The 25378-nt window shown below is 35.6% G+C and overlaps 1 protein-coding gene and 1 long non-coding RNA gene across 2 annotated transcripts; one reads left to right on the forward strand and one right to left on the reverse strand.

Annotated features, from left to right (window-relative positions):
- Positions 1–84: 84 nt before the first annotated feature.
- fmn1 (formin 1) lies at positions 85–20421 on the reverse strand. The gene is made up of 17 exons (XM_028041101.1): positions 18729–20421; positions 18451–18559; positions 16575–16636; positions 15000–15655; positions 12496–12634; positions 11979–12066; positions 10882–10943; positions 10715–10803; positions 9847–9976; positions 9621–9767; positions 8949–9008; positions 8593–8713; positions 3531–3623; positions 2683–2734; positions 1774–1923; positions 1539–1620; positions 85–225 (listed from the first exon to the last, which is right to left on the reverse strand). The coding sequence occupies exons 1-17, from the start codon at positions 19887–19889 to the stop codon at positions 181–183; spliced, it is 3246 nt and encodes a 1081-aa protein (XP_027896902.1). The 5' UTR covers positions 19890–20421; the 3' UTR covers positions 85–180.
- Positions 20315–23497, forward strand: LOC114159058 (uncharacterized). Its single transcript, XR_003598533.1, has 2 exons — positions 20315–20449; positions 23082–23497. It is a non-coding gene; the product is annotated as an uncharacterized LOC114159058 (long non-coding RNA).
- Positions 23498–25378: the final 1881 nt, after the last annotated feature.

Consider the following 25378-nt stretch of genomic DNA (forward strand, 5'->3'; position numbering starts at 1 on the left):
AAATTTTTAAAAAGTCTAATAGTTGGATATGAACTAATCACATCTTTAATAGTTAAATTACATTAAAGAACAAATATTTTGGTCGGCTGATGAAAATGTAGATTTTCTGTCCTGGTCCTCTTTGAGTCCGCTCCAGATTTCTGGGGATATTTAAATATCAGGAGCCAAAAGTTACAATTTTTAAGGAGAAGCAACTTGAGCTTCTTTCTGGCGCAGTCGTTCCTTCTGTTGGAAGCAAAATATTGGATTAGACCAGCGGTGTTTGGAAATGTTTCTGCTTATTTATGACGATAAATGCTAAGGAATGCATGATATTATTGCCATAGTATCAGTATCGGACAATATTAGCTGTAAAATTTAATATTGGACATTGGCCATTCAGTCAAAATAAGCCGCTGATATAAAAGGCGTTTTTATATGGCAAACAAGAGACAATGATGTCTGCAGCACAATGCCAAATTTGTTCTGAGTTTTGTCTTATTGTCTTAGAGAGCAAATGTCATGAATAAATTTGACATAAACGTAATTCCAGTAGAAAATGTTACACTTCAGGATCCTTTTTAACTTTTTAGCATTTGCATTTGGTAGCGCTCTAAATTTACAAAGATACTGCAGTATTTTAATCCACAGTAGAGAAAGCCATGTTGTTGCAGTAAGTAAGTATAGGAAAAAAAATATCGGTATTGGTTATCTGGCAAATTAATTTTAGTATATCGGATATCGACCAAACCTCCAATATTGTGTATATAGATATGATCTTATAATTTGACATCAATTTAAGCTGAGGCAGCTGTTTAGAACAAGTGAGACAGTTTTTGACAATTTTTGAGAAATTTAACGGGGGCCTGCCAAAGTGTGCCCGTCGGTTTGGACCCAGAGTTCTGATGCTAAAAATTAGCATCAATGCTAAGCTTAGCTAACAATTACAAAATAGCATGTGGAGAATCACAAGAATGTTGACTAACATGGACTTGCACCATTCAGTATGTTAAAATTAATGCATAAGCTAAAATGAGCCAAAACGCTAGTGTTAGCGTGAATGCTGTCAGTAGCATGTGGGGCATCACTAGCATGTTGTCTGTCATTGACTTACTCCATTCAGTATTGTAAACATGGCTAATAAGTAAGAAAGATGAGTAATAGCTTTCTTTAAGAAAAAGGCTAATGCTAACATTAGCATAAGCATTACCATTTCACCAGCCCCCACTAGTGCACTGCCTTGCACAGCAAAAAAAAAAAACTGCAATAAACTCCCAGTTTTTAGTTCAATTTGTTGATTTTGTGTGAATTTACACAATAATTCTGTAGAAACTGGAGGGACTGTGATATAATTTGGCAGTAAACAGGTAAAAATTGCATTATTTGATTGATAACATGATATTTAAACTCACTTAATGTTTAGTTTAGAATCTAGAGGGCCACATAAAAAGGTACCGCGGGCCAGATTTGGCCCACAGGCCTCAAGTTTGACACTTGTGGATTAGAAGCCAGAACAAGCAAAGACGACATTAATAAATGTCATAAAGTTGATGTCGTACCAGACTGTTGGGGTTTGTCTTCCTTGTTTCTACTTTCTTCTCTCCAGTGATCCTCTTCACTGTCATCTGAGCCTCTTTTAATCTGTCGGATTAAAACCGGAGCATTCAGAAAATGGAAACAGAGCGATGCCGCTGAAGTTTTGGAGAGTTTTCGAAGGAAAACTCTCACAATGTTTCCTCTGAGGTTAGTGGATAACTTAATAATATCCAGTTAATAACGTTCAGACACACAAACCTTTCTTTTGAGATGTTTTTGTTCTCCCTCTTCCATCGGGCCTTGAAGTCGGCGCTGAACTCAAACCACAGCATGAAGAGGTGACCCGTCGTCACCTCCTTCTCTCCGGGTTTGGGTTTGAGTCCGAAGTACAGAGCAACATCCTGGAAGCTGAACAGAGAACAACAAGACACAGACTTTAAAATAAATTTGCCAGGATCTCACACTGAGAAATGTAGAAAAATCACATCTTTTATTTAAATTATTTATAGAAATTTTTTCCCCACAAAATTTCACTGGAGATATTTTTATTTTTTATCATTCTTAAAATTAAATCAGTTAGTAATTCTTTGGTGCAGATATTTGATGATTTTCACAACATAAAAATCCTGTAAAAAAAACACAAAACATTTCATTCACTCAGCTGCAAAACTTTATAGTTAAATAACTATATATTGAGCATAAAATTACTGCAATAATAAATGAATTTGTCATCAATTGATTCTGACAAATTCAGAATCAATTCAGAATTCTGAATCAATTTTGAATAAATTATTCTTTAAGTTTATTAAAGAAAAGTTTCTTTAATAAATTTGTTCACCTAAAATATTGCGATTAAGTTATAATAAACTATATTTCATTGAGTTGCATGTAAATCTCAGAGGATTTTTTAAAATTGTTGCTAAATAAGAAAAGTTTACCAAATTAGAAAAATAAAATCTAAATATAAAGAATTACATAAAAAATACAGATATAGAAAACCAGAAATAAATTTAAACTTAAATAAAATATAATGTTAACAAATAAGTTGAAAACAAAAATTGTGTATTTCCATACTGAAATTCAAATAGAAAATGTAATTCTTTTTTTAAAATGTCTGCATAAACACTATTTTAATAAGAACTGCATTGGATAGTTTAATTTTCTCACGTTTTTTGCACAGTCATCAGCTGATAGGAAGCTTCTGCATGCTCCTTTTGAGCTGCAAAGAAAAACAGAAAGAAACATTTAATTCAAACCTCCTCTTCAGGCTGCATCCTGCTGCAAGCCTACATACATACATGCAGGAGAACAGGGACTGATGAAAAGTCTGTCTAATAGAGCCAGACGACCATTTAGCCTCTGAAAAACTTTAATTACGCAGTCATTCCTCAAACAGTGAGGCCATTGTTCAGACTGCGGCGCTGTTATGATAAAATAAGTCATTCTAGTTATTATCTGCGGCCGTCTCTTACTAAATGTTCTGCTGCAGACCTCAGAAAAATGTTTGATCGAGTCAAAGCCAAAACATTGATTGGATTGATTCTGACAAGAAAAGACTGCAAAAAAAGAAAGTTGAATTAAATACTGCAGTTAAAATTGATTGAAATAAAACCTTAATGGCTTAATTTTGAAGTAAATAAAATGAACAGATGCAACATTTGTAAATCATAGCTATGAAAATGATTGTTTCCTGTAAGAAATGTGACACAAACAACCCAATTTATACAAAATGTGTGCTTGTTTTCTACATAGACACTTGAGATAGGAACATAAAGATCTACAAAGAGAAAAAAAACAAAAGTATAAGTAGAAAAAATATTTTAAAAGCTCAGGACTAGAACTAATGAGAGAAAACACGAACAGATAAGAAAGACGTGAACGGATTATCTTCGACAAAACATATTTAAATTTACATTTTCTTATTCGGTTTCTTTTTTCTGAAGCATTTATTCCTTAACTACCTTTTTTAACATGCACATATAAAAACATAATTTTATTTTATTGTATATTCTCACCAGTTAAAACAAAAACTTCCATCTTGTCCTTAAAGGGCTGCAGGTGTTCTTCAGAAGACTCTGAACAGACTCTATGAACATTTTTCTCGCATCCTAAGGTAAAAATAAAAACAGAAAGTACAACTTAATATACCAGAACAATATAAATTTCTTAGAGTATAAAAAAAAACAATGAGGCAGAGAAACAATGGCGGCTCCAGGTGAGCGATAGGGGGCGCTACGGCAAACCCCTGGAAATATTTGATTTAGTTTTTTGTTTTTTCAATTAATTAAATTTTTCTTATGATTTAGCTGTTGTGGCATTTTTCTCAAAATGCATAAAATTTTCAAAGAAAAAAAAAATCATTGTTATATATTGCGTTAAAAAAAACAACAACTAATCACGTGATGCAACAGGATTTGAACTTTGTGTTTGCGCATTATCACTTCCGGAATACGTTATGCGAATATGGATCGTTTTTTTTAAACCAAAAGTTCCACAAATGGAATCACATAAGTATAACTGTTTTGGAAGCAGACTCCGACCAACAAATAAACATTAATCTGGATGAAGGACATCAACTGTGCAGCAGCTGTCCTTCCACCGCCGCTGAGGATGCTAACAGCGTTAGCACCGGACAGCTAGCGGAGCTAAGCGGAAGTCCTCAAGATGAACGGTTTTTTTGTTTTGTTTTTTGTTTTTTTTTACCCCTCCAGGGGGTCTTTTTGTGGGCTCTAGTGTCCCTTATATGACAGTAGGCTGACAGGAAACGGGGAAGGACAGGGGGGAAGGCATGCGGCAAATGTCGACGGCCGCGTCGAGGACTCAAGGCCTCCAAATACGGGTCGCGCTAACCGCTACGCCACCACGGCACGCCCTCAAGATGGACGTTGGTCACCACCATTTGCCAAAATACCCGTCACCCTTATTGGGAGTGCAACACAGAAGTTTCAGGCTGTGGTTGGAATACAACGTGAGTAAAGATGCCGTGTTTTGCTTCGCTTGTCGCCATTTTCTAAAAGGAAGACACAGAGTCCACCAGACTGGACATAAGAATGCAGAAGCTTGTATAAAAGTAAACCAAAATTAAAAATCATAGATGAAACAGCTGCATTAAACCATTTGAACATTGCAGTGAAGCCATAAAATTATTCCAAAAGCAACAGGAAGCCTGACTACACAACTGACAATGACTGACATTAAATTTAAACATATTTGTAGCTTAAGAATAATAAAGTTGATGTTTTTGAGTGGCTATCGCAAAATCCTCTGGGCTGAACAATATTCAAAACATTTAACACAAAATCATTATTTAGAAAGCAATACTAACAAATAGTAAAGTAATTTATGTAAACTTATGACTTATTCGCTATTGTCTTTCATTTTTGGTCTATTATGCAAGTAGGAATAATTTTTGTAATCCAAAATAACCTAAAACAGAAAATATTAAGTCTAATTTAATGTATTGACAGCAAGACAAAAGTAATGATTGTCTTATAAAGTAAAACTATGTATTTTACTATGATTTGCCAAAATCAGCTTTTGAATGCTAATATTGTTGATTTTAAATGAGGAAGTTTTTGAAATCCAGACATTTTACTCAAGGAAGAGTAGTGATGGTTCATAAAAAAAGTAAGAAGTAGCTGTCCAAGGAATGACTCAAGAGTAAAAAAGTATTTGGTCAAAAGTCTACTCAAGCACTGAGTAACTGATCATTTAAATTATCAGTAATTTAACATTTAAAAATTATATCAAAATATAAAGTTAAGTTGACATTTTGGTATTTTAAGGACCAAAATGACAATAATTCATATAAGTAACAAAAATAACAAAATCAGGCAAAAGAAAATGTTTTCAAATCAATTACTTTCAATAAAAAACTTAAAAAACTTTAACAAAAACTGCAGGTCTGTGTCTGGTGAATTTTGGTTAAAATGTTCATTCAGTGGGAAGAAAATCCAAGTAAGAGTAGAAATACTTTATTATAAAATTACAGAAGTAAAAGTAAAAAGTAAAGCATAGTAAAAATACTTCTAAAAAGTCATTTTTTTCAAAAACGTAAATGTAACTAGTTACTATAGAGCTCTGATTACTCTGTCCCTGTTTCTGAGCCGTCTGGGTCCAATCAGTGGATCAGCGGAGCCAGTCTCCGGAGCCAGCCATAATGGAGCCGGGCTCCCCGGCCCTGACGCTTGATCCGCATCTCCCAGATAAGGTTACAGAAGAGAATAGTGTTTTCATTTAGGATTTGTGTAAACTGTTAAGGCGGCCTATCTCCGCGTTTCTTTTTGTCAGAATTTTGGTTCTGACTAAAACGTTTTCTTCTGTCAGACTGAAGAGGTCACATAAACTTCACATAAACACAGACGGATGAGGAAGATAAGGGCGTTGTCTGATGTGAGACTGCATTTACACAAACTGTGGCTCGGTGGGAAAAGTAGCAGAGGAAGTTGTGGGTTGCTAGGCAACGCACTTAACCCCAAATTCTAGGCTGCATTCACACTGCAGCCCGAAGTGACCCAATTTAAATTTTTTGTGTCATTTTTGCCGTAATGCGACCCGTATCTGATCTTTTCATGACAGTTTGAACAACACCGGTCGGATTTTTTCCGAATGCGTCCAAGGGCACTTGGATATCTGATGCGTATCCGATCTTTTCAAATGTGACCTGAATCCTTACGGCCAGGTCCTGAACGTCATTGATACTCGACACACGTCACTGTTCTGCGTCCTGATACGTGCAAGCGGGAAGAAAAACAACAACCATGACGGACAATAATGAGTATTAAGTTGTTACTGTGCTGGTTCTGGTCGGTTTCTGGTTTCTGGTGTGTTTAAGTTTGATAAATACTTCTTAAAATTAAATAATATTGAACATTTTTCCACATTGTTCAGTCGTCCAGGATTTAGTAATTTTTTTGCAATTAAAATTGCAGATTTGTTGGTGCTAATGTCAAAATATTTGCAGTTAATTCAGCGATACTCGCCCTTATGCAAGACGGTAACTTCCAACTTTTGACATTGGTCACGGAATATAACTTGACATTAAGTAAGGCTAAGGAAGCAGTTTAGTAGAAGTAAGACATACTGTCACCTACAAGAGGGAGTTAGTCATTTAAACCCAATGTTTTTGAACATTTTTGCATAAAATTTATAATTATACATTAGTGTCAAAAAGTGATTGATTTTGGATTAATTTCCACAAAAAGAGGAGGGATTTGATTGCTGTAATTTGGCAACAAATAGATAAAAAACCTGCTTTTATTTGATTGAAAAAATAATATTTAATCGCACAACTGTTATCTTTATGGTTCTGGTGTATATGGGCCAAATTTAAAGCTATGGTGGGCCAGATTTGGCCCCCGGGCCTTGAGTTTAGTTTAATTATACAGGAAATATTTTACATTAGAAGTGGAAACAGTTTGTAGTTTCTAAAACATTATCCAATTTTTTTTTGGTTTTCAAAGCCTGAAATTCAAACACAGTTTATCTAGCCGGTATATGTATTGATGTAAGGGTGTTTCGTCAGAAAATAGGTTCAAGATGAATGATTTAAGAGAAACCAAAGCACAATAAAAGCGTCCATTTCCAAACATGCACAGGGAGAGTGAAGAAAGACAAAAGTGGATCTGGTAACCAGGCATGAGGGCAGTTCAAACAGACTGAACAAAAGGAAGCTGCGACTGCAGATCTAGATCCTTCGGTAGTTTGGGTTGAGACAAAGCTGTGTTGAGAGGAAGAGAAAGCTATCTGCTGTGCACATCTCAGGGCCACACGGGCGCCCAGGTGAAACAACGGAGCAGGTTAAGGATGCATGCTTCTCTGCAGAGATGCTGCAGATACTGAAGGTCTGGAGATTACATAAGCAGAAGGCAACAGTCTCCTTGCACTGGCGACATGGGCGCACAAAAGGCACAACAATGGGAGATCTGATGGGCAGAGGGATTAGGAGCTGGATCTGGAAGGCGCCAGGCAAGTATATCAGAAACGCAGAAACTCACAGGGACACAACAAAGCAGTCAATCATAATCGTGCACTGCGAGCATTGTCTTCAGAGTGGCTGACTGGCATGCAGGATGGCGTCATGGGGGATAAGAAAGAGGAGAGGAAATCTTTTGTTCTGTCATAAAACTTTGCAGACTTTCAGTCCAGAGTAAAAACAGATCCTCAGTGGGAAACCAGACTGAACAGAGGTTTGGTCGGCACACTGTAAACATTTGAGGGTGGTTTAAGTTGAAAATGAAAGTCCACCCGCTGCATTGAAAATGCAATTTAAGTCAACAAGAAAATTGTTTTGGTTTTAACTCAGAAATTAAAGTTCATGAAGTTGATTTAACAACAAGAGACAAGTTGTATAAACATTGTTATTTAAGTTCATTAATCTTGAATTGTGAGTTTTAACTTGATGCTGCAATTTAGACCAAATAATTATTTCACAATATGCAAGAAAAAAAAACTGTCCTCACCTGGTTAAGGAGCCACATTCTTCTATTTTCACTCACAATACCAAGTTAAAATAACTATTTATTTTACTTTAGAATAATTTAAATTCTTGTTTCAAATTGCAAGAACAAAATTTCTTATAATGAATTTTATTAAATTCAGCTCAAAAACATTTAGTGTGAACAGAAAATTATCCTCAAACTTTGCATTGAAATAAACATTTATTTAAAATAAAACACAAGAGTCAGGTCAATGTAACACACTTCCATATCAGGATACAAAAACACGCCGCTAAGCATTCTGGGAAATAGATCCCATTCCTGTCTTTTTTTTCTTTCAGTTTTTTTTTAAGTGCTAACCTAAAACCTCCAGTTTATTGAACAATTAATAAAAAGATAACACAACTTACTACTGTTAGTTTATCTTTCACAAACTCACATATTTAGGTTCACAATCTAAAAGTTGATCAATTTATTTGACTTGAAGAGTAGCAGATAGTAGACACAACGAAATGCGGTTCAAATGTTTTACAGTGTAGGAACATCTGCTGTGATGCGTTTGTTGGCCAGTCATATTTTAACCTCAGATATGATGATTAAAGTCATATTTTTACATTTTACATGTTATTATGCCACATACTTGTCAAGTCTTGTTCAAGCTGCCTCAGATCTCGGTAAAGGTCGTCAAATTTGACCTGAGCTGCCATGAAGACGTCCTGAGGCTCAGGGAGAGGAAACATGGACTTTTCTGTTCCAGCGTTCTGAGGGAACACAAACAAAACATTAGCTTTAACGTTCCTGCTCAGTTAACAGTAAACAGCATTTAGCTTAGTAAATCGTCACTTTTAAGTCTCCACCTGGTCTCTGTCAATCGTCATTTTAAAAAACTTGAAACTTATTTAGTTTTACCATTTTTGACCATTTTCCACAGAAAAACACACAAACAAATCCTTAATTTAAAGCACAGATAACTAATAAAAGTTTAATTTCCAATACCTTGTCCACGTTGTGCAGGTAGTACGATACTACGTAGTCCACCAGGCTGATCCGGTTATCCTGAGAGAAAATGTTGACTTCTTAGCCACATCAAAAATATAATATAAAACATTTGTTCTTTATTGTATGATGTACCTAATTTAAAGATATTTTAAGTATCTGAGTGTAATCTGAAAAGTTGTCTAAATATCTTTTTTGTATCCGACTATTGTCAGTCTACCTTATTGTTTGTGATTTAATATGAAATATTCAGTGTTTATATAGATATATTGCAATTATGTTTGTTACTCTGTAAACACAATTAGAAATGCATGTAAATGACTGCATATCAAATAGGAATAATCCTTTTTATTATTGCACACATATAATATAATTGAATCCAGAAGCCTTTGTTGAAAAATGTAATAAATATGTAACAACTGAATTTATTTACAGTTTTGTAAGACAAACTATTGTTTGTTTTGCTCTCAAGTAAAAATTGTTGATTTCTATATTATAATAGGTATTCAAAAGACCTAAAAAATGTGTTTTTGGGTTTTCTAATACCACCAGAATTAGAAGTTTACAAATAAAGACCCTTTTGCTTTATGTTCACTGTAAAACGTATGAATTGAGTTAAAGCATGCAGAAAAAGAGTCCCTGTTCATGTGCATCATGTTCATCAGCGCTCACCCTGCTTTTGACATCTTTCAGTTTCGGGAGGATTTCCAGACCAAATCCGTCGGCCTGGCCTCTGATCTTGCTGCCTCCGTTCATGTGGTTTCCCAGCGCCAGCACCAGTCCCATCACTTCCTTGACACCGCTGCTCTCCAGCAGAACCTGTAAACCAGATGCACTCATTCGACTGGGAGCTGATGTTTATTGGAGTTCTTTGTTGAGGCTTTTTTCTGATGGCCACCTTGCAGACACATGAGACGGAGCTCAGCTTGCGTTTAACTGAGGAAATCCCATCGGTGAAGGTCGACTGGAAGATCATGCAGCAAGCTCTCCCAGGAAAGTCTGGAATCTGAGACAGTTCATACAGGAACCTGGAGAACATTCACAGAAATGATCTTCTGATCCATTCCATGTCAGCATAGTATGGGGAACGTTTTTCTGCCATAATCCGAGAGCACATTTTCAGTCTGAAAGCAGGACTCCATGTCTTTCTTCTCAAAACTTGTAATGCTTTTACTCAAAACTTCTGCACTGTGCTTTCTCAAACCTTTCTCCTCGCGCTCAAAACTCGTCTCTGCTCGGGTCAAATCTCCTCTTGAAAAGCTTGCGAATCAATTTGTACTTGCGCTTGAAACAGTATATATATACATTATAAACAACTAACAGTAAACGTATATATATCTATAATCTATAGACCTGGATGGATGGATGGATAGATAGATGGCGCAGGTTGCTACAATCGATAGTAGCCACACAGGCACATCCACTAGAAGGAAACAAACGCACCAAGTAGAACACTTGCATTCTATTGGCTGAGAGGTTGCCAGGCGACGATACTTTTCTGTTCCAGGTGCGAGCAGAGACGAGGAGAAAGGTATGAGAGAGAGCACAGTGAATGTTTCAAAGAGAGCCGACGTTTTGAGTACAAGCTTTGATAAGTTTTGAGAAGAAAGGCATGAAGTCCTTCTTTCAAAATGATCATATAAGCGAAAGTATTAAAAGTTTTGAGAACAAATGGCATGAAATCCTGCTTTCAAACTGAAAATGTGTGCTCTTGGATTATAGCATAGTTGATTCTGACCACAAAACGAGTCAATATAAAAACTGACTGCTCAGGTTTGTCCAGCAGTTTGACATCATCTTCCTCAGACGATTCGCGGTGCTTCCTGATCTTCTCCAACTCCTCCGGTTGACCTCTCTATCAGCAAAATCACATTTTAAAACAAAACTCAGAATATTTGCATAACATTCAGAAAGCTTTGTGTGTAGTACAAACATTTTCATAAAGGGCTTCAATGGCATCCAGGTCCACCACAGAATGATCCACAGTCAGAACAGCTGAAAGAATGAAAAATTACAGAAAAGGTTTAAACAATACATGTTAGATGCACAATAAGCGATTCATAAAATCCACATTAACCTTTAAAAGTCTTTGTTATTGTTAGCTTATTGACACAGCCTGGTGGAAAATGTCACATATTTTATCCTGCTACTCTCCATTTATAGTTATTGTTCACCTTGATATTGTTTTTCCTTTCAGTTTTTTCTTTCATACATATTTTTTTCTTTTCTGCATATTTGCTTTTATTTCCCATAGAAAAGATTTAGTAGTTAATACTTGCTAAATTAAGTCATAAAATAAAAATAAATAAATAACACAGTGGATAAATTCAAAACTACTCCTATGAAGCCCAAATTTACTCATACCTCAGGATTGTTTAGATTTAAAGTTGTATTTCATTTTATTTTTTTAATCTGTCTGGACCATCCCAAGCTGTTAATATTTCTGATCAGAAAAACCCCCAAAACATTTTGGCAAAATTAAAAGATAGATCGTCAAAAATATCAATGGAAACGTCAACAATTATGAGATTTTTCAATTGATTATTGAGAAGGGTATGGATACTTTTGACAAACCAGCTTTCAATAAAATTTATAGAGTATTCATTTTTATCTGCATTTATACTTCTTTAGCATCGTTTTAATGTATTCTCAGCGATGCCTCTCTTATTTCCAATAAAAAATAAACGTATTGGTTTGATAAAAATAGTTTTTAATCTATTCCTGCTAACAATAAGAATAATCTTTACTATAATCTCCATATAATGCAAATAGCATTTAATTCCAGTATTAATTCACATCTACATCATATTCAATGCCTTCAGATTTAAGGTATCTTTTGAAAATAACGTTGCAGTATAAAAAATAGTTTTTCTTATTGTTCTGATGTAATATTCTAATTTTAAATGTAATGTTTTCTTTGCCTAAAAGAGAAAAATCATCATAATTAACAAAAATAAAGGCTTTCAAACCTTCAAATCTAAATGATTCCAGTTTATAAAATTGGTGTGTCAATGAGTAAAATCCACCGACCTTGCTGAATATCTTTCATCTCCAAATGGAGGCTGGATATGAGGATGCCCACAGCTTGAGAGCGTTTGCTGTCCAGCAGCTTAATGATCTAAAAACAAACGGTTACCATGACAACCTGGCCATCAGAAACCATTAACGAGGCATTCGTAACCACAGTACTGAAAGAATACAGATCATGTTACAGTGTTTCCTTCTACTTGTCAGTGTCATATTTTGCATCATGAATTTAGTTTTAATTATGTGTTGGTGAAATTTAATGTTTTAAATGTATAAAAGAAACAAAGAAATTGTTGTCCAGATCATACATTGGAAAAACTATTCCAGTTAATAAATTACAATTACTAAAACCTAAAACCACAATGACTTTAACTAACTTTTGTTGATAAGAACTGAGACGTTCAGAAATTGGTTCCCAAAAGTATTGGTATTGACTCCCTCTAGTGGAGAAACAGTATATCTTCAGTAAAACAGTTTCTGGAAACTGAGTTGTGTTTTATGTTTATAGGATGCTTCATACCTTTTTGGCTTTTGCTTTCTTCTCATAGGCCTGAGACAGCGGCTTCCTTTTCTCCATCGTCATTGTTTTAGCAAAGAGATCCTCAAACTCATTGCCGTTTATGTGTGGTTCCTCTAACATGTTCCACAGCGAGTGGTTACTAAAGATGGAAAAGTAAATCAGTCATATTAACTTAAGAAATTAGTTTCCAAAATGCCACATGTATTAGCCTGTTGGAATATTATTTAACTCAACCTGAAAATATTCTTGAATGTCGTTATTTATTAGAGAAAGACTGCGACATGCCAAAACTATATTATTATTATTATTATTATTATTAATCTTGTTTTAATATATTGTTTTTAACACTTTAAGAACTTTTTGGTGTGAATCCTTATACATGATGTTGATTCTATTCAATTTTGTGGTGCACCTAAAAATGTCACCACATTTATTTTATATTTTATTTTATTTTGTGTTTTATATTTTGTTAAATATTTTTACATACAGTTTATTGTATTTTTTCCAAACATGAATAATCTAATGCTAATCTGTCTGCATTAATGCTTTTATGAGGTGGAGATGGGAGCAATAGTGGCGAAGCGGAACCTATATTTGGGGCGGTTGGTTGCTTCCGGTTTGCTTTAGGACGAACTTCCTGTTTGCTTCAGAAACAATCTGGATGCTAACGGCAGCGCTTCGGTCGTCATTTCTGAGTCCTGTTTTAATATTCTTCAGGTCAGTAAACGGTGAAAACACACCAAAACTACTCTGTAAGATGTTTACCTCTTATTTGATCAGCAGGTAGCGTTGTGTTTCGGTTTCTGTGCATCTTTCTGCTAACAGATGTAAGTTTGATCAGCTGAGGTTTAGATTAGCACCAAGCTAACCTACGCCTGGGAAGTCTTACGCTAGCTGATTGAAAGACCGTGTTGTCTTACTAACTTCGGGTTTTATGAGTTTTGTTTTGCGTTTGTTTGAATAATATTCAGTGAATGTTGCTTGGTGACTCATAAAGTAGCTCAGAGCCTGAGACTGTGGTTGACTTTAAAGGAAGAGAAACTATTTTTTGTTTATGAAGCGTGAGAATTTTGACGTTAAAGTTGGGACAATGCCATGTTAAATTCTATATATTTTTTGGTCTTATTTTATTTTTGATTATTATTAACTTAAAATCAGTTTACATTTCGATATTCACGCCATTTAATATGCAGTTACATGCAGTAAAACTTTAAAACAGTTGATTTATCCTATTTAGTACACTATACCAGTGGTTCTCAAACCTTTTTCAGTGATGTACCCCCTTAAAAATATATTTTTAGTCAAGTACCCCCTGACACGGGCAAAACATTTTTGGAATTAAAAAGAGGTACAGTGCTGTAAAATCACTGTCTGATTTATTAAAGCCAAACAACTTATATCAGTGAACCTGACAAATACATCCATATTGCAAACATTGCATGGTTAAACAAAAAAGAAAAACAGAAGACGGTGACCACCAGGAAGGTATAAAACCAGTCAAACCGTTTTATTTTAAAGGATATTGAAACTAAATACTGAATATAAAATTCAGTGCATGAACACACATTTATATTTTATCTAACTTTTTACAAAATAATTTTTTCCAAGACTTATGAGGAGCCTACTGATTTTTTAAAGATATTTTGAAAAGCTTAACGTACCCCCTGCAGTACCCCCACGTACCCCCAGGGGTACGCGTACCCCCATTTGAGAACCACTGCACTATACCATGGTTGTCTTCATCTAAGTGAAGGATTTTAATGTGAAAAGATAATGTGCTAAGGTGCATTATTACTTGTGAGAAAAGGAAACAAGGTTTATAAAACAGAAATAATGAAAAACATTAATATTGTACAATGTAAATGGATTGTGGTTAAATAAATGAGATGCGATCTGGATGCTAAAGGCAGCGCTTAGGTCATCATTGATGAATGATGTTTTTATTCTTCAGATTGCAGACATCACTGCTACAGCAGTCCTGACACTTGGGACAAAAGTGGTTCAAAATTAAAGAGACAAACTATGAATTAAAATGTTATGATTTTTTTTTTTTAAAAACAACTAAAAATCAGGACGAATATGAGAAAAAAATGTACTTCAGTTCGACTGATTCAGGTGTGGATTATTTGTTATGAGGAGTTAAAGCTCAGTTTTTCACTCTTGAAATGTAATAAAGTATAAAAATAATTTTTTAAACAAATACATTACGGTTTGATTTTGTTTTCCCTAGACTTGTTTTAGAAAAACGTACAGAAAATATTCTGCTGCTTTGACTTTTTGTATAACAAAGTGAAGGTATAAGAAGCTTTTGCTTCTACCTCCACTTTTTTCGGGCTACACTTTGTGTTCTTGCCATTGACAAGAATTAAATATTACCAATTTCTGTACTTTTTCTTTCTTTTTTGACTTGTGTATGGAAAAGTTAAAAAGGACCAAAAAATAAATAAATATTCATTATTCAAAATAAACTTCCAATCAATTTGATTTTAAATGCTCAAACCTACTTGTCATCTTGGATCTGGATTCTGGTCCAGTAAAGCGGCTTCATGGCTCGGGAAGGTTCCACTGCCCGCTTCCGTGGAGGTTTTTCGGCAATGACTCCCCCTGCTGGTGGAGGAGGTGGTGGGTGAGCGACACCTGGTGGTGGTGGAGGAGGTGGTGGGTGAGCGACACCTGGCGGTGGTGGAGGAGGTGGTGGGTGAGCGACACCTGGTGGTGGTGGAGGAGGTGGTGGGTGAGCGACACCTGGTGGTGGTAGTGGAGGCGGTGGAGGAGGAGACAAACTATGTTGTTTCTGAGAATTAGGAGGATGACTCTGAGGTAACGTTGAAACCGCAGAAGAAGAAGACAAAACTTCTGTGGAAACCATGTCTGGATTTTTGGAGGCTCCCATTGACTGCTGAAGATTCGAGCAGGTTGTCGTGATGATGTCACCATCTTCAGGACTTATGATGAAGTTTTCTCGGTCAGTCTGGATGCTAACATTGCGGAAGGATTTGTCTAACAAGCCGTCGGCTGTGGAAACGGCAGCATCTTTGAGCCCATCGGGATGTTGGCTCCAAACCTGTGAGACTTGTAGTTCCTCAAGCATCAACTCCAGGCGAGCAACATTGTCTCTGTTTTCGTCCCTCAGTTTGCAGAGCTGACGCTCATAATCCTCCTGAAGATAATGTTCGTAAAAGAAGAAAGTAGCATGGTCACTCACTTTGGCAATCAAATATTTATTTTTTCTTTGACCAAAAGCTGAAAACTTGTGTTGTGGGATGAAAAACTTTGTTGAGCCGAGTCCCCAAACTACTACCTAATTAATAAATTAATTATTTTAAAGAATTGATCTTTGAATTTTTTGGAGAAAACAATCCTGACGAGAATAAGAGCAATTATGGCAGAAATTAGAAAAGATGTCAGAAGGGAGAATTGTGTTGCAAAGAGCTGCAATAAGTATTTCTGAAAAAGAAAACAATTTATCATCATGGATGTTTTGTTCTCACCTTATTTTGAAATAGTTTTTATTTATTATCTGTGCTAGAAACATAATAAAGTAAAAAAAGGCTTAAGGGTAGTCATTAATGCTATTTTAACATTCACAGATCTTATGTTATATTTTTAATATTTCTTCTGGCAATAATATAATAAACCAATCTGTCCTATTAGAAAGGGTTTTATTGATTTGAACATATTTTTACAACGTATTCTATTGTAGGTCGAATAAATAAGGAGTAAATCTTCCGAAGAAATTGAAAATTATAGATTGATCTCAGAAATATTCTAGAAAAAACTTGGACATTTCTGAGTTTCGAAAGTAGAAGTTTTTCGACTTTTCAAATTCAGAAATTTTCTTGGATATTTTTGTAGAAAATTTCTGAGAACTTTTTTGGCAGAATTGTACTTTTTCTTTTTTTTTTTTTCTATCTTGCAAAAGCCTTAAAACTGTCGCGGACTTTGGACCTTTTATAAATTGGAAATGTTTATTTTCTAATGAGTCTTTAGATTGCATTTGTGTGCAAGTCCGAAACTAAGAATTGAGAATTTTTAGAAAAACTTAAAAATGTAGATATTTTTATGTATTTTATACTGACCTGTAGCTTCTCCTGATCCTGTTTGCATTCTCTCTTCAGCTGCAGGAGAGCAGCCTGGTGCTCTACCAAGGAAAGCATACAATAACAAAATACAGCTTTAGCTTCCCAGAAATAAAACTAAACAAGACCTCTCAACATTTCACTGGAGTCAAAGAAATAATTGGAAAAAATCTCTATCAAACAAACATCTCTATAATGTGACCAGATGATTGCTGCAGATTCCTAAAGATTAAAGAAGAAATATTTCTCACGACAAAAAGATGACCGCTCACTTGCATCTTGAGCAAACAGTTTAAGCAAACATTCATCTGCTAATGGATGACTAGAAGTACTGAAGGGTAAATTACAAAGTGTATTTACTGTCGTCTTTCTGACTGTTTGCAGAGATGTGGGTGTGTACAGTGAAGCTCAGTTTCACCATTGCTGAGACATTTCATAAATTCCCGCAAGTTATAAAAAATATAAAACTAATGGAGTAATATACTTCTTTCAGCACTTTAGATTTTCTTTGATTCATTATAACACAAATATATGCTGGGGGAAATTTTGTTTAATGAAGGAAAAGTTTAGTTTTTTATGCCTATAAAATTAAGTTTTAACAGTGACAAGTGAAAATCCAAGAGTTTTTGCAGGGCCTCCTACTCTAATAATATTTAATAGCAAACATATTTTTAAAATAATGCAAGTGTGTTTTCACACTTGATAATCCGGTAGACTCGGTTCATTGCGAACCAAAATTGCAACATTTGTTGCATTTTCAGCTGCTGTTGTTCGTTTTCACACTGTTCCAGTTCCCCCCGTCGCCTGTGGGGGCGCTGCACCAGAGCTACTGAAGGAATCGACACAAAACCTCTGAAGAAGTCCAGCGCAATTTCCTTCTTCAATGAAATGTAAACAAAAACGGAGCGGCGTCTGATTTTAGCGGTTTCTCCATTGGTATACATTACTAGTTTGGACATCGCCTGCTAGCCGCTAACGATAGCGACGCTCCGGTAGGCGCCATTACTGTGAGTGACTGAGTCACGTCCACAAAACCGTACTGCTCCAATGCGGGGTGAGCAGGAATTTGTCACAAAAAGGATCGTGGCGCCCTTATTTCTTACCTGATTTCTATAAATATGGCTTAAATTAAAGCGGAGTAAATTTGATATATATAAAACATGTTTTCTTCCTTGATATAAGTCTATAGACTGTTTTTTTTTTCTGTCAAATGAATCAGACTTTGTAGACCACAGGTGTCAAACTCATTTTCGTTTTGGCCCAAAACGAAAATGAATGTTCTTAAAGGGCCGGTTGTGCCAGAATGTATTGATAAAACCTGTTCATAAACTGTTAAAATATCAATGAATTCTTAAAATGAAATATTATTGAATATCTTTTCAGTACCTCCAGGATTTCCTCTTTGTGATTTTTTTTTTTTCAATAAAAATCAGTGTTTGTGGTACTGATTTGGAAATATTTGCGATATTTGAGCTTATTTATGACGGTAAACTGTGTAGATCATGGACTATAATCTGACATTAATTAAAGATGAGGCAGCTGTTTAATACAAGTAAAGTTTTTGACAATTTTTGAGAAAAATCTGCAATTAACTTCCTATTATGTATTAAGGCAAAAAAAAAAAAGGCAGGGAATTTTCACAATAATTTTCAAGAAACTGGAGGGACTGATTGATATAATTTGGCAGTTAACAAATAAAAACTGCATTGATTTGATTGATAACATAATATTAAAGCACACCTAGTGTTTAGTCTAGAATCTAGGGGGCCACATAAAAAGCTATGGAGGGCCAGATTTGGCCCACAGGCCTTGATTTTGACACAAGCTCTAGGCAAACGAATTAGTCTGATTAAAGTGGATTTAAACTGATCAGTACCTGCTTCTGTATACTTCAGGCCAACCTTTTCTTCCTTGAGAGGTGGCCACACGGCTTGCAGACGACCAGGAGTTTTTTCCTCTCCTTCTCCTGCTGTGGGTGTCTCTGACTGTAAGTTAACCACAGAGTTATTTTGACTCTTAAAATACAGTCTCTGCTCCCTGTAGCCATAATCAGAAGTGATGCAAAGTTTTCAAGCATGCATTTATAATTCTAAAAGGATTCCGTTTTGCTTTCACCAAGAGTTTCTGCATGAAACATAAATTATGCTTTCTTACTTTTTCATCACATGCATTGTTCTTCTCTAGTGTTGTTTTGGAGGTTCTCTCAAAAATTGTTCTTAGCACATCTTTATCGTTTCTCAACTTCTTCCTCACTGCCTCCAGGTCGATCCTCTCTGTCGAGTCTTTCTTCAGAGGTTTTGGTGTGAAAAAGGCCTTGAAAGCATCGAAAGCAGCTTCCGCGCTCGACAGAGGTCTGGTCGGCTCGACTGGTTTTGTATCTTCTTCTGCTTGAGGTTCTCTCCTCTTACTCTCTGGACATTCATCATTTCCATCCAACTGGATCCTGATGTCCAGAAATCCGTTCTGGGTCTTTGTGTCGCTCTGTTTTTCTGTGAAAACTGGATTTTTTGCAAACGGAGGACTCTGTTTGGTTTGAGTGGTTGTGCCGTTCTCAGGCCCACCGATTCCCTTCCTCAAGACCCGCAGGCCACTGAACAGAGCCGGGAGCGCGACCTTTTTGTCTGTTGGGCATCCTGGAGAGAAAGTAGCTCTAGTCAGAGTTGACCCAATCGGAGGATTAACAGTTTGTTTATTAATATGAAGTGGAACATCATTTGGGCTGGAAAGGAGACGTGCAAAGGCGTCTTGTTCTTCATATTCAGAATGTTTCCTCTTCTCTTTACCTTCAGCATCCTCCAACTCTGGTTCCTGTTCTTCAACAGCAAAAATCAAAGGTTTTACAATTATCATAGGATGTTTGGTTTCCACTGCAGAATGCACAAGTGGGAAACAGTCTTCCTGAAAATGTGCACCATTATTTTCAGTCTCCTTTACGTCACGCTTATTGTTTTGGGGACATTTTGGGGAAATGGCTTCATTTATTCCAAATTTGTCCAGTGACAGATCAACTTCTTTGCAGTTATTAACTTTGTCTTCAACTGCAAAGTTAATCTGATCGTTATTTGGCATCCAACTCTCCGTATTGGAAGCAATTTTAGTGCTTTCAATCCAAGTTTTCTGTTCCTCTAGGATGTACTGTTTCCTTGTTTCTTTTTCTGTAAAAGACACATCACTTTGCAAAGATTTTGTGAAATAGCATTCAGAATCATTGAACGGGTCAGAAGCGTCTTCAAACTTCATTTTGCTGTTATCATTTGTCAGTAAATCTGCATTTTCTGCCTCCATTGGGCTACTTAAAGTTCTTGGCTTTTCCATTTGATTCAATCTGAGATTTCAGAGAGGATTATTAGTCATTTGTTAAATTATTTCATTGTTTCCAGCATGCAACTTTAAAGGATTATTAGCAAGGAAACTTCACTTTACTGTTTCAGCCTTATCCTCCAGTTTGGCGAAAGTAAACCAATGAATCCTTTCCACAAGTTCCTCCGACAAGTGGAAGCAGCTCTCAGTGATCCAAATGAGCCGCTGAAATCCACAGACGGAATGGAAAATTTCCCAACTCTTTTTCCATGGCGCTGCTGGCTGGAGTGACTCAGCTCTGCCACATGCCGTTAAAATCCCATCAGAGTCCTGGTTTCAGCCGCTGATCCCTGGCTGGTTTCCTCCTTGGTGCTGCTCCCTACCTGGTGTGGTTGTTTACCTCCTGGACGCCGTCCTGCAGACCGGAGCTCAGACAGATGGTGTCTCCAGCTGAGCCCGTCTCTTACGACACCCTGACATCCTACAAGGAGTCACGCAGACCAGATGGAGGAGCGCCACACCCACAGCAGAAGGAGGGCAAACAAGACGGCCAGGGATCCCTTGTTAAACATTTGGTATGTAAATGCAACGCCAACTCCTGCTGGCTGGGTGTGCAATGGCCCGATGAAACGTTTTACAATTAATTAATTACATCTTGTGTTCTGAGTTGAACTGAATATTTAACTTTCACTTCACTTCAGCATTAAAGGAACACTAACATTTAATGAGGTTTTACACGAAAAAGTCAAGAAAAGTAGAAAAATAATTCAAATAAAGCTGCAAATAATCATAATTATTGTGATTTTAAATGCCAAGCAAAACAAAAATAAACATCTTAAACAGTAACACGATACATAATGTAAATGCACAATATATAAGTAAATTTCTTAAATATTACACTTGTCTTGTACTGATTAAAAAATATAGAAAATAGTTACAAATGACACAAAATTAAAATAAATACATTTAAAAAAAATTTTTTTTTAAAGTGCTAAAATGTTACACAAGGAGTCAAAGGATTCCCACTTTCTACTCAACTGAAAGAATCTTTAATAAACTGTTTTATTAATATAAAAACATCAAAATGAAAATGTAAACTTCTGTTTTCTTATCTAGCTTTTGTTTGAATTATTCTTCCTTTTCAGGCTCCACCTTTGTTTGCCAGCAGGTTAGAGACAGAAGAGTGATAACAGAGAGAGAGGATTTTAATGTTTACGTTTCTCTACAAGGGAGCAGCTTTAATGAGCTGCACTTTAGATTACTAATACTAATGGATCTAAACTTTGATGTTTATGTAAATTCATGCAAGAAGAATGCATGAATATGATCCGCCATTTTATCCAGCATAGGAAAAGTAGTTATGTACTGCAGCATAACAGCTTTATATGATAAGTTAGTGCTGTAGGTTAATATAAGATGTCCACTTTTTTCTTTATTTTGCAACAATCAGTTTAATTTACCACAATTGTATTCAAATGATCAGATTCAAAAGACAATATAAAGGTAATAGAACACATTTTTATTGAAAAATTTTAAATGAACACTATCTTCTGTAAAACTAACTTCAGATTTGGATTTGGAGAAAATTAACCTGCATAATGTTTTTTTTTTTTTAGCTTTAAATGTGTATAAAACATGAATATCAGATTTCATCTGATCATTTCGATCTTGAATCTGCACCAGTTGCCCTAATATAAGTCATAAAAGAATGACAACCTGTCACGTTTCTGCGAAAAGCCAATTTTATTTAGCCATTTTTTCAATGTAATATATTTTTGCTTTTTTTATTTCAATAAAAATATAAATATTGTCTTCTGAAAGTTGGTGGTAATGAGAAAAATAAACAAAATGTTGGATACAAAAGGAAAGAAAGTCAGGGTTTCTATTATAAGCCTGGTGGGCCACCAGACTTAGCATTGCTTATTTATTTAAAATGTTTTTAAATGTTTGCATTTTTAAGACTTTATAGTTGGTGTCAAGGTATTAATCTTCCAATTTCTCAGTAACACATAATTACCAAGTGACAGTTTCACATTTCCCGTCAACTTTAAACATTTTTTTAACTCAAAAACACAACAGGCCACTGGATGAATGACGGCCGAGCGTCCCAACCACCGGGCTTAGCAGGTTTTCTGGGGGAAACCTTGAAAGCTGTTTAAATGGTGTTCATAATTTAAATCCAATATCTTGTTTCGAAATCTGTTTTTGTGGAACTTAGAGATTGGTTCACAAACAGAAGTCGGATTCATTCGGTCTGTAAATAAAATCCATCCTCATTGGGCAACAGGCCTGCGGCCCACTGAGGAATCTGCTCAGTTTTTCCTCTGGGGGTCAAATGAGGTTATGAGCAAACACAAACAGCATCGTATGATATGAACTGTAGACATATATTATTTAATTTTCTTTTTCATTCTGACAATACATCATAAAGCAGTGCTGTACAAATCCTACTTAATGTATTCGGCTCATGTTTCTACATTTTTAGCGCATCAGGAGCTTCATGTCAGAAAATATCAACATGTTTTTATACATATACAGCTCTGGAAAAAATTAAGAGACCACTTAAATTGATCAGTTTCTCTGATTTTACTCCTCATAGGTTTATGTTTGAGTAAAATGAACATTGTTCTTTTATTCTATGAACTACTGACAACATGTCTCTGAAATTGCAAACAAAGATTTTATATTTATTTGCAGAAAATGAGAAATGGTCAAAAAAGATGCAGTGCTTTCAGATCTCAAATACTGAGAAAAGTTCATATTCATTTAGAAACAACAATATTAATGTTTTAACTCGGGAAGAGTTCAGAAATCAACATTTGGTGGGAAAACCTGGATGTTTTCAACGAGGTTCAGTGCAGTGGGCTTGTAATTTTTCCAGAGCTGCATATGTATTTGTCTTTTTTCCCAGTTAATCAGACAGTAAAAAATAAGAGAATTTTGTGGTGTAAATATGTAATGTAAAGGAATATTTTTCATCAAATCCAAAGACTAATGCAACAAAGAGGTTTGTTTGTTGGCTCAATAAATGTAGGGTGAATGTAGAAGGCATTTTGGTTCAAGATATTTAAGAATTTTTGCATTTCCTACAAGATGTCCACATTTTGAACCTGCAACTTATGTAAATATTTTCTCCTTCCTAATAAACATTGTAAGAACAATATATATATTTTTTGAAGTGATAAGTTTTATTTGACTCACCGTCAGGTGGGAAAATTCATCATCAGGAGCAGTGATGTGCAGGAAGTCGACGTGTTTTGGTCGTGATGGATGAAAGAGAGACCTGCAGCGGGACAGAGACTCCTCCACTTCCTGCTGCCAGATCTCCTCCTGCCTCTGCAGGGCTTCCTCTGCAGACAACAAGATGCAAATACGTGTCATTAATTCAGAGATTTTTCATTAGCTATTTTATTTTTCAGGGGGAAAAGGCACAAATATTGCACAATATTGTTTTGAAACTCCAAACTCTGATGACATTGCTTTCTGTGTTTGTACCAAACCCCAGAATTTTAGGTTAATCAATGTTGATTTTAGGATTGTAAATTACAATCAGCTGCGTTTCCATTTACCATATAAGTGTGCAATTTGAAATTTTCAAAATAAAATTGCTTAATGAAAACACACCAATTTCAAAGAAAGTTTCATTTTTTAAAATATAGTTTTGGTCCCAGGATGTGTTAGGTGTGTTCTTTGGCCATATGGAAAAGGGCTTATTTCACAAAACTGCAATAAAGTTACCTTCTTTTTCGCGTCACGTGATCAACAACCGGATGTCGCCTCTAGCGTAAGCCACGAAGAAGAAGACAACAGGAAGTGGCAGGAGTATATTGGCGCGGCATGTTTTTAATGATTTATTGCGTGAAGAAAGTCATTCATGTGCGATTTTAATTGTGTTTCTTAATAGAAACATCGTAATTGTGTTTTTACGACATTGGCGCAATATTTGCGCACATTTGTAATGGAAACGCAGCTACAGTAAGTAAAAAATGTTTCTTTGTTTAAACAGTATTGTTACTGTTTTTGGAAAAAATCGTAACTATAGTGAAATAAAATTAGGAGTAGGTTACATTTATTCCACTCCATAAGAGCTCACTGATTAATTTTCATTACGGATGTCCTTCACCTCATGTGAGCATGCAATTAACTTTACCCTAAACCATCAAAGTGATGCTTGAACCCATTATTTACCCCCAAAATAAAACCCAAGCCAAAATGTTCCATCACATGAGGCATAAAACTTAAAAAATGCGAACAGCAACTTTCTTTTCGTCTGTTCCAGGTCAAATCCAAACCAAACCTACATGAGTTTTCATATCACGACCAAAGAGGTAATTCAACTCTCACTTTAATAGAGATGTCAAACAGTAAGGGGTGATTATTCTCAGCCTGCTACACATCCTCCGGTAAGAGCCTTGATGCAGCAGATCTCCAGGCTTCCGTCAAGCTTTAAAGGCAGCGTGTTTTAAATCGATGTGTAAATCTGACAGTCAGGGCTCAGCATGGTGCTGCTCTTTCCTCTGATGTTCACTCAACTGCTCAACCATTAAAAGTCAAAGTCACGCTGTTTCCCCCACCAAGGAAGACTTTTTAAATATTTGGTTTCCTCTATTTGCTTCTCCACTGTTCTCTATTCAGGATGAGTAACGTGGGAATCATGACATTGAAAAATAAAGGCTTCCTTCTCGTTTCCTTTACGTAAAAAATCCGGCCCACCGTAACTTTTTACGTAAACGGAACCGTGAAGAGTCCTGCGCCCAAATATTATATCTGTCCAATCCAAGCAGTTTTTATTCATATACAGCCAATTTCCATGAATCACTTCCTCTCTCACTAATGCATAATTGTGAGTTTATTGCTAATTTTTCCGCATAAAATTAGCATCGGTTAAGCTAACCGAGTTAGCATCACTTAACAGATGCTAACTGAACCGTTGAGTTAGCATCGCTGAAGTGATGCTACCTAACCCCCACCTGTAGGTGGCACTGTTTCTTCTACGCTGCTTCCTCACCTTACTTTTTATTTATAGTCGGTGATCGAAGCGCACAAGTAACATTTCTTGGAAATCTTCCTAAATTAGTTCCCATCAATCTGTGATTTTAATTGCAAAAAATAGAAAAGTGATATTCTAGATGGATTATCAATGTGAAAAGATTTTCAGTATTATTTAATATTTAAGAGAACTTATCGAATTTGTAAATATTTTAACATTTTGTTAATGGGTACTTTCTAACACATTCTGGCACAAGCGGTTATGTGCAACATTTAAAAATAAGATGCATAATTATGCTAAACATGAATTGAACGTTTTTAGTTTCTAAAATTGCTAAGCAACATTAAACCTAACGTTTTAGTGTTTAAAATTTTAATTAAAAATGTTATATTTTGATACATTTAATGAAGTAAATGTGAAACTTTGTGTTTCACAGATAAGTACACTGTTGTACAAACCATAGATTAACCTTTTGGATTAAAATTAATTAATCTTAAAGGTAAATTTCTCATGG

This window comes from Xiphophorus couchianus, chromosome 15 (genome assembly GCF_001444195.1).
Source record: "Xiphophorus couchianus chromosome 15, X_couchianus-1.0, whole genome shotgun sequence".
Taxonomy (NCBI): domain Eukaryota; kingdom Metazoa; phylum Chordata; class Actinopteri; order Cyprinodontiformes; family Poeciliidae; genus Xiphophorus; species Xiphophorus couchianus.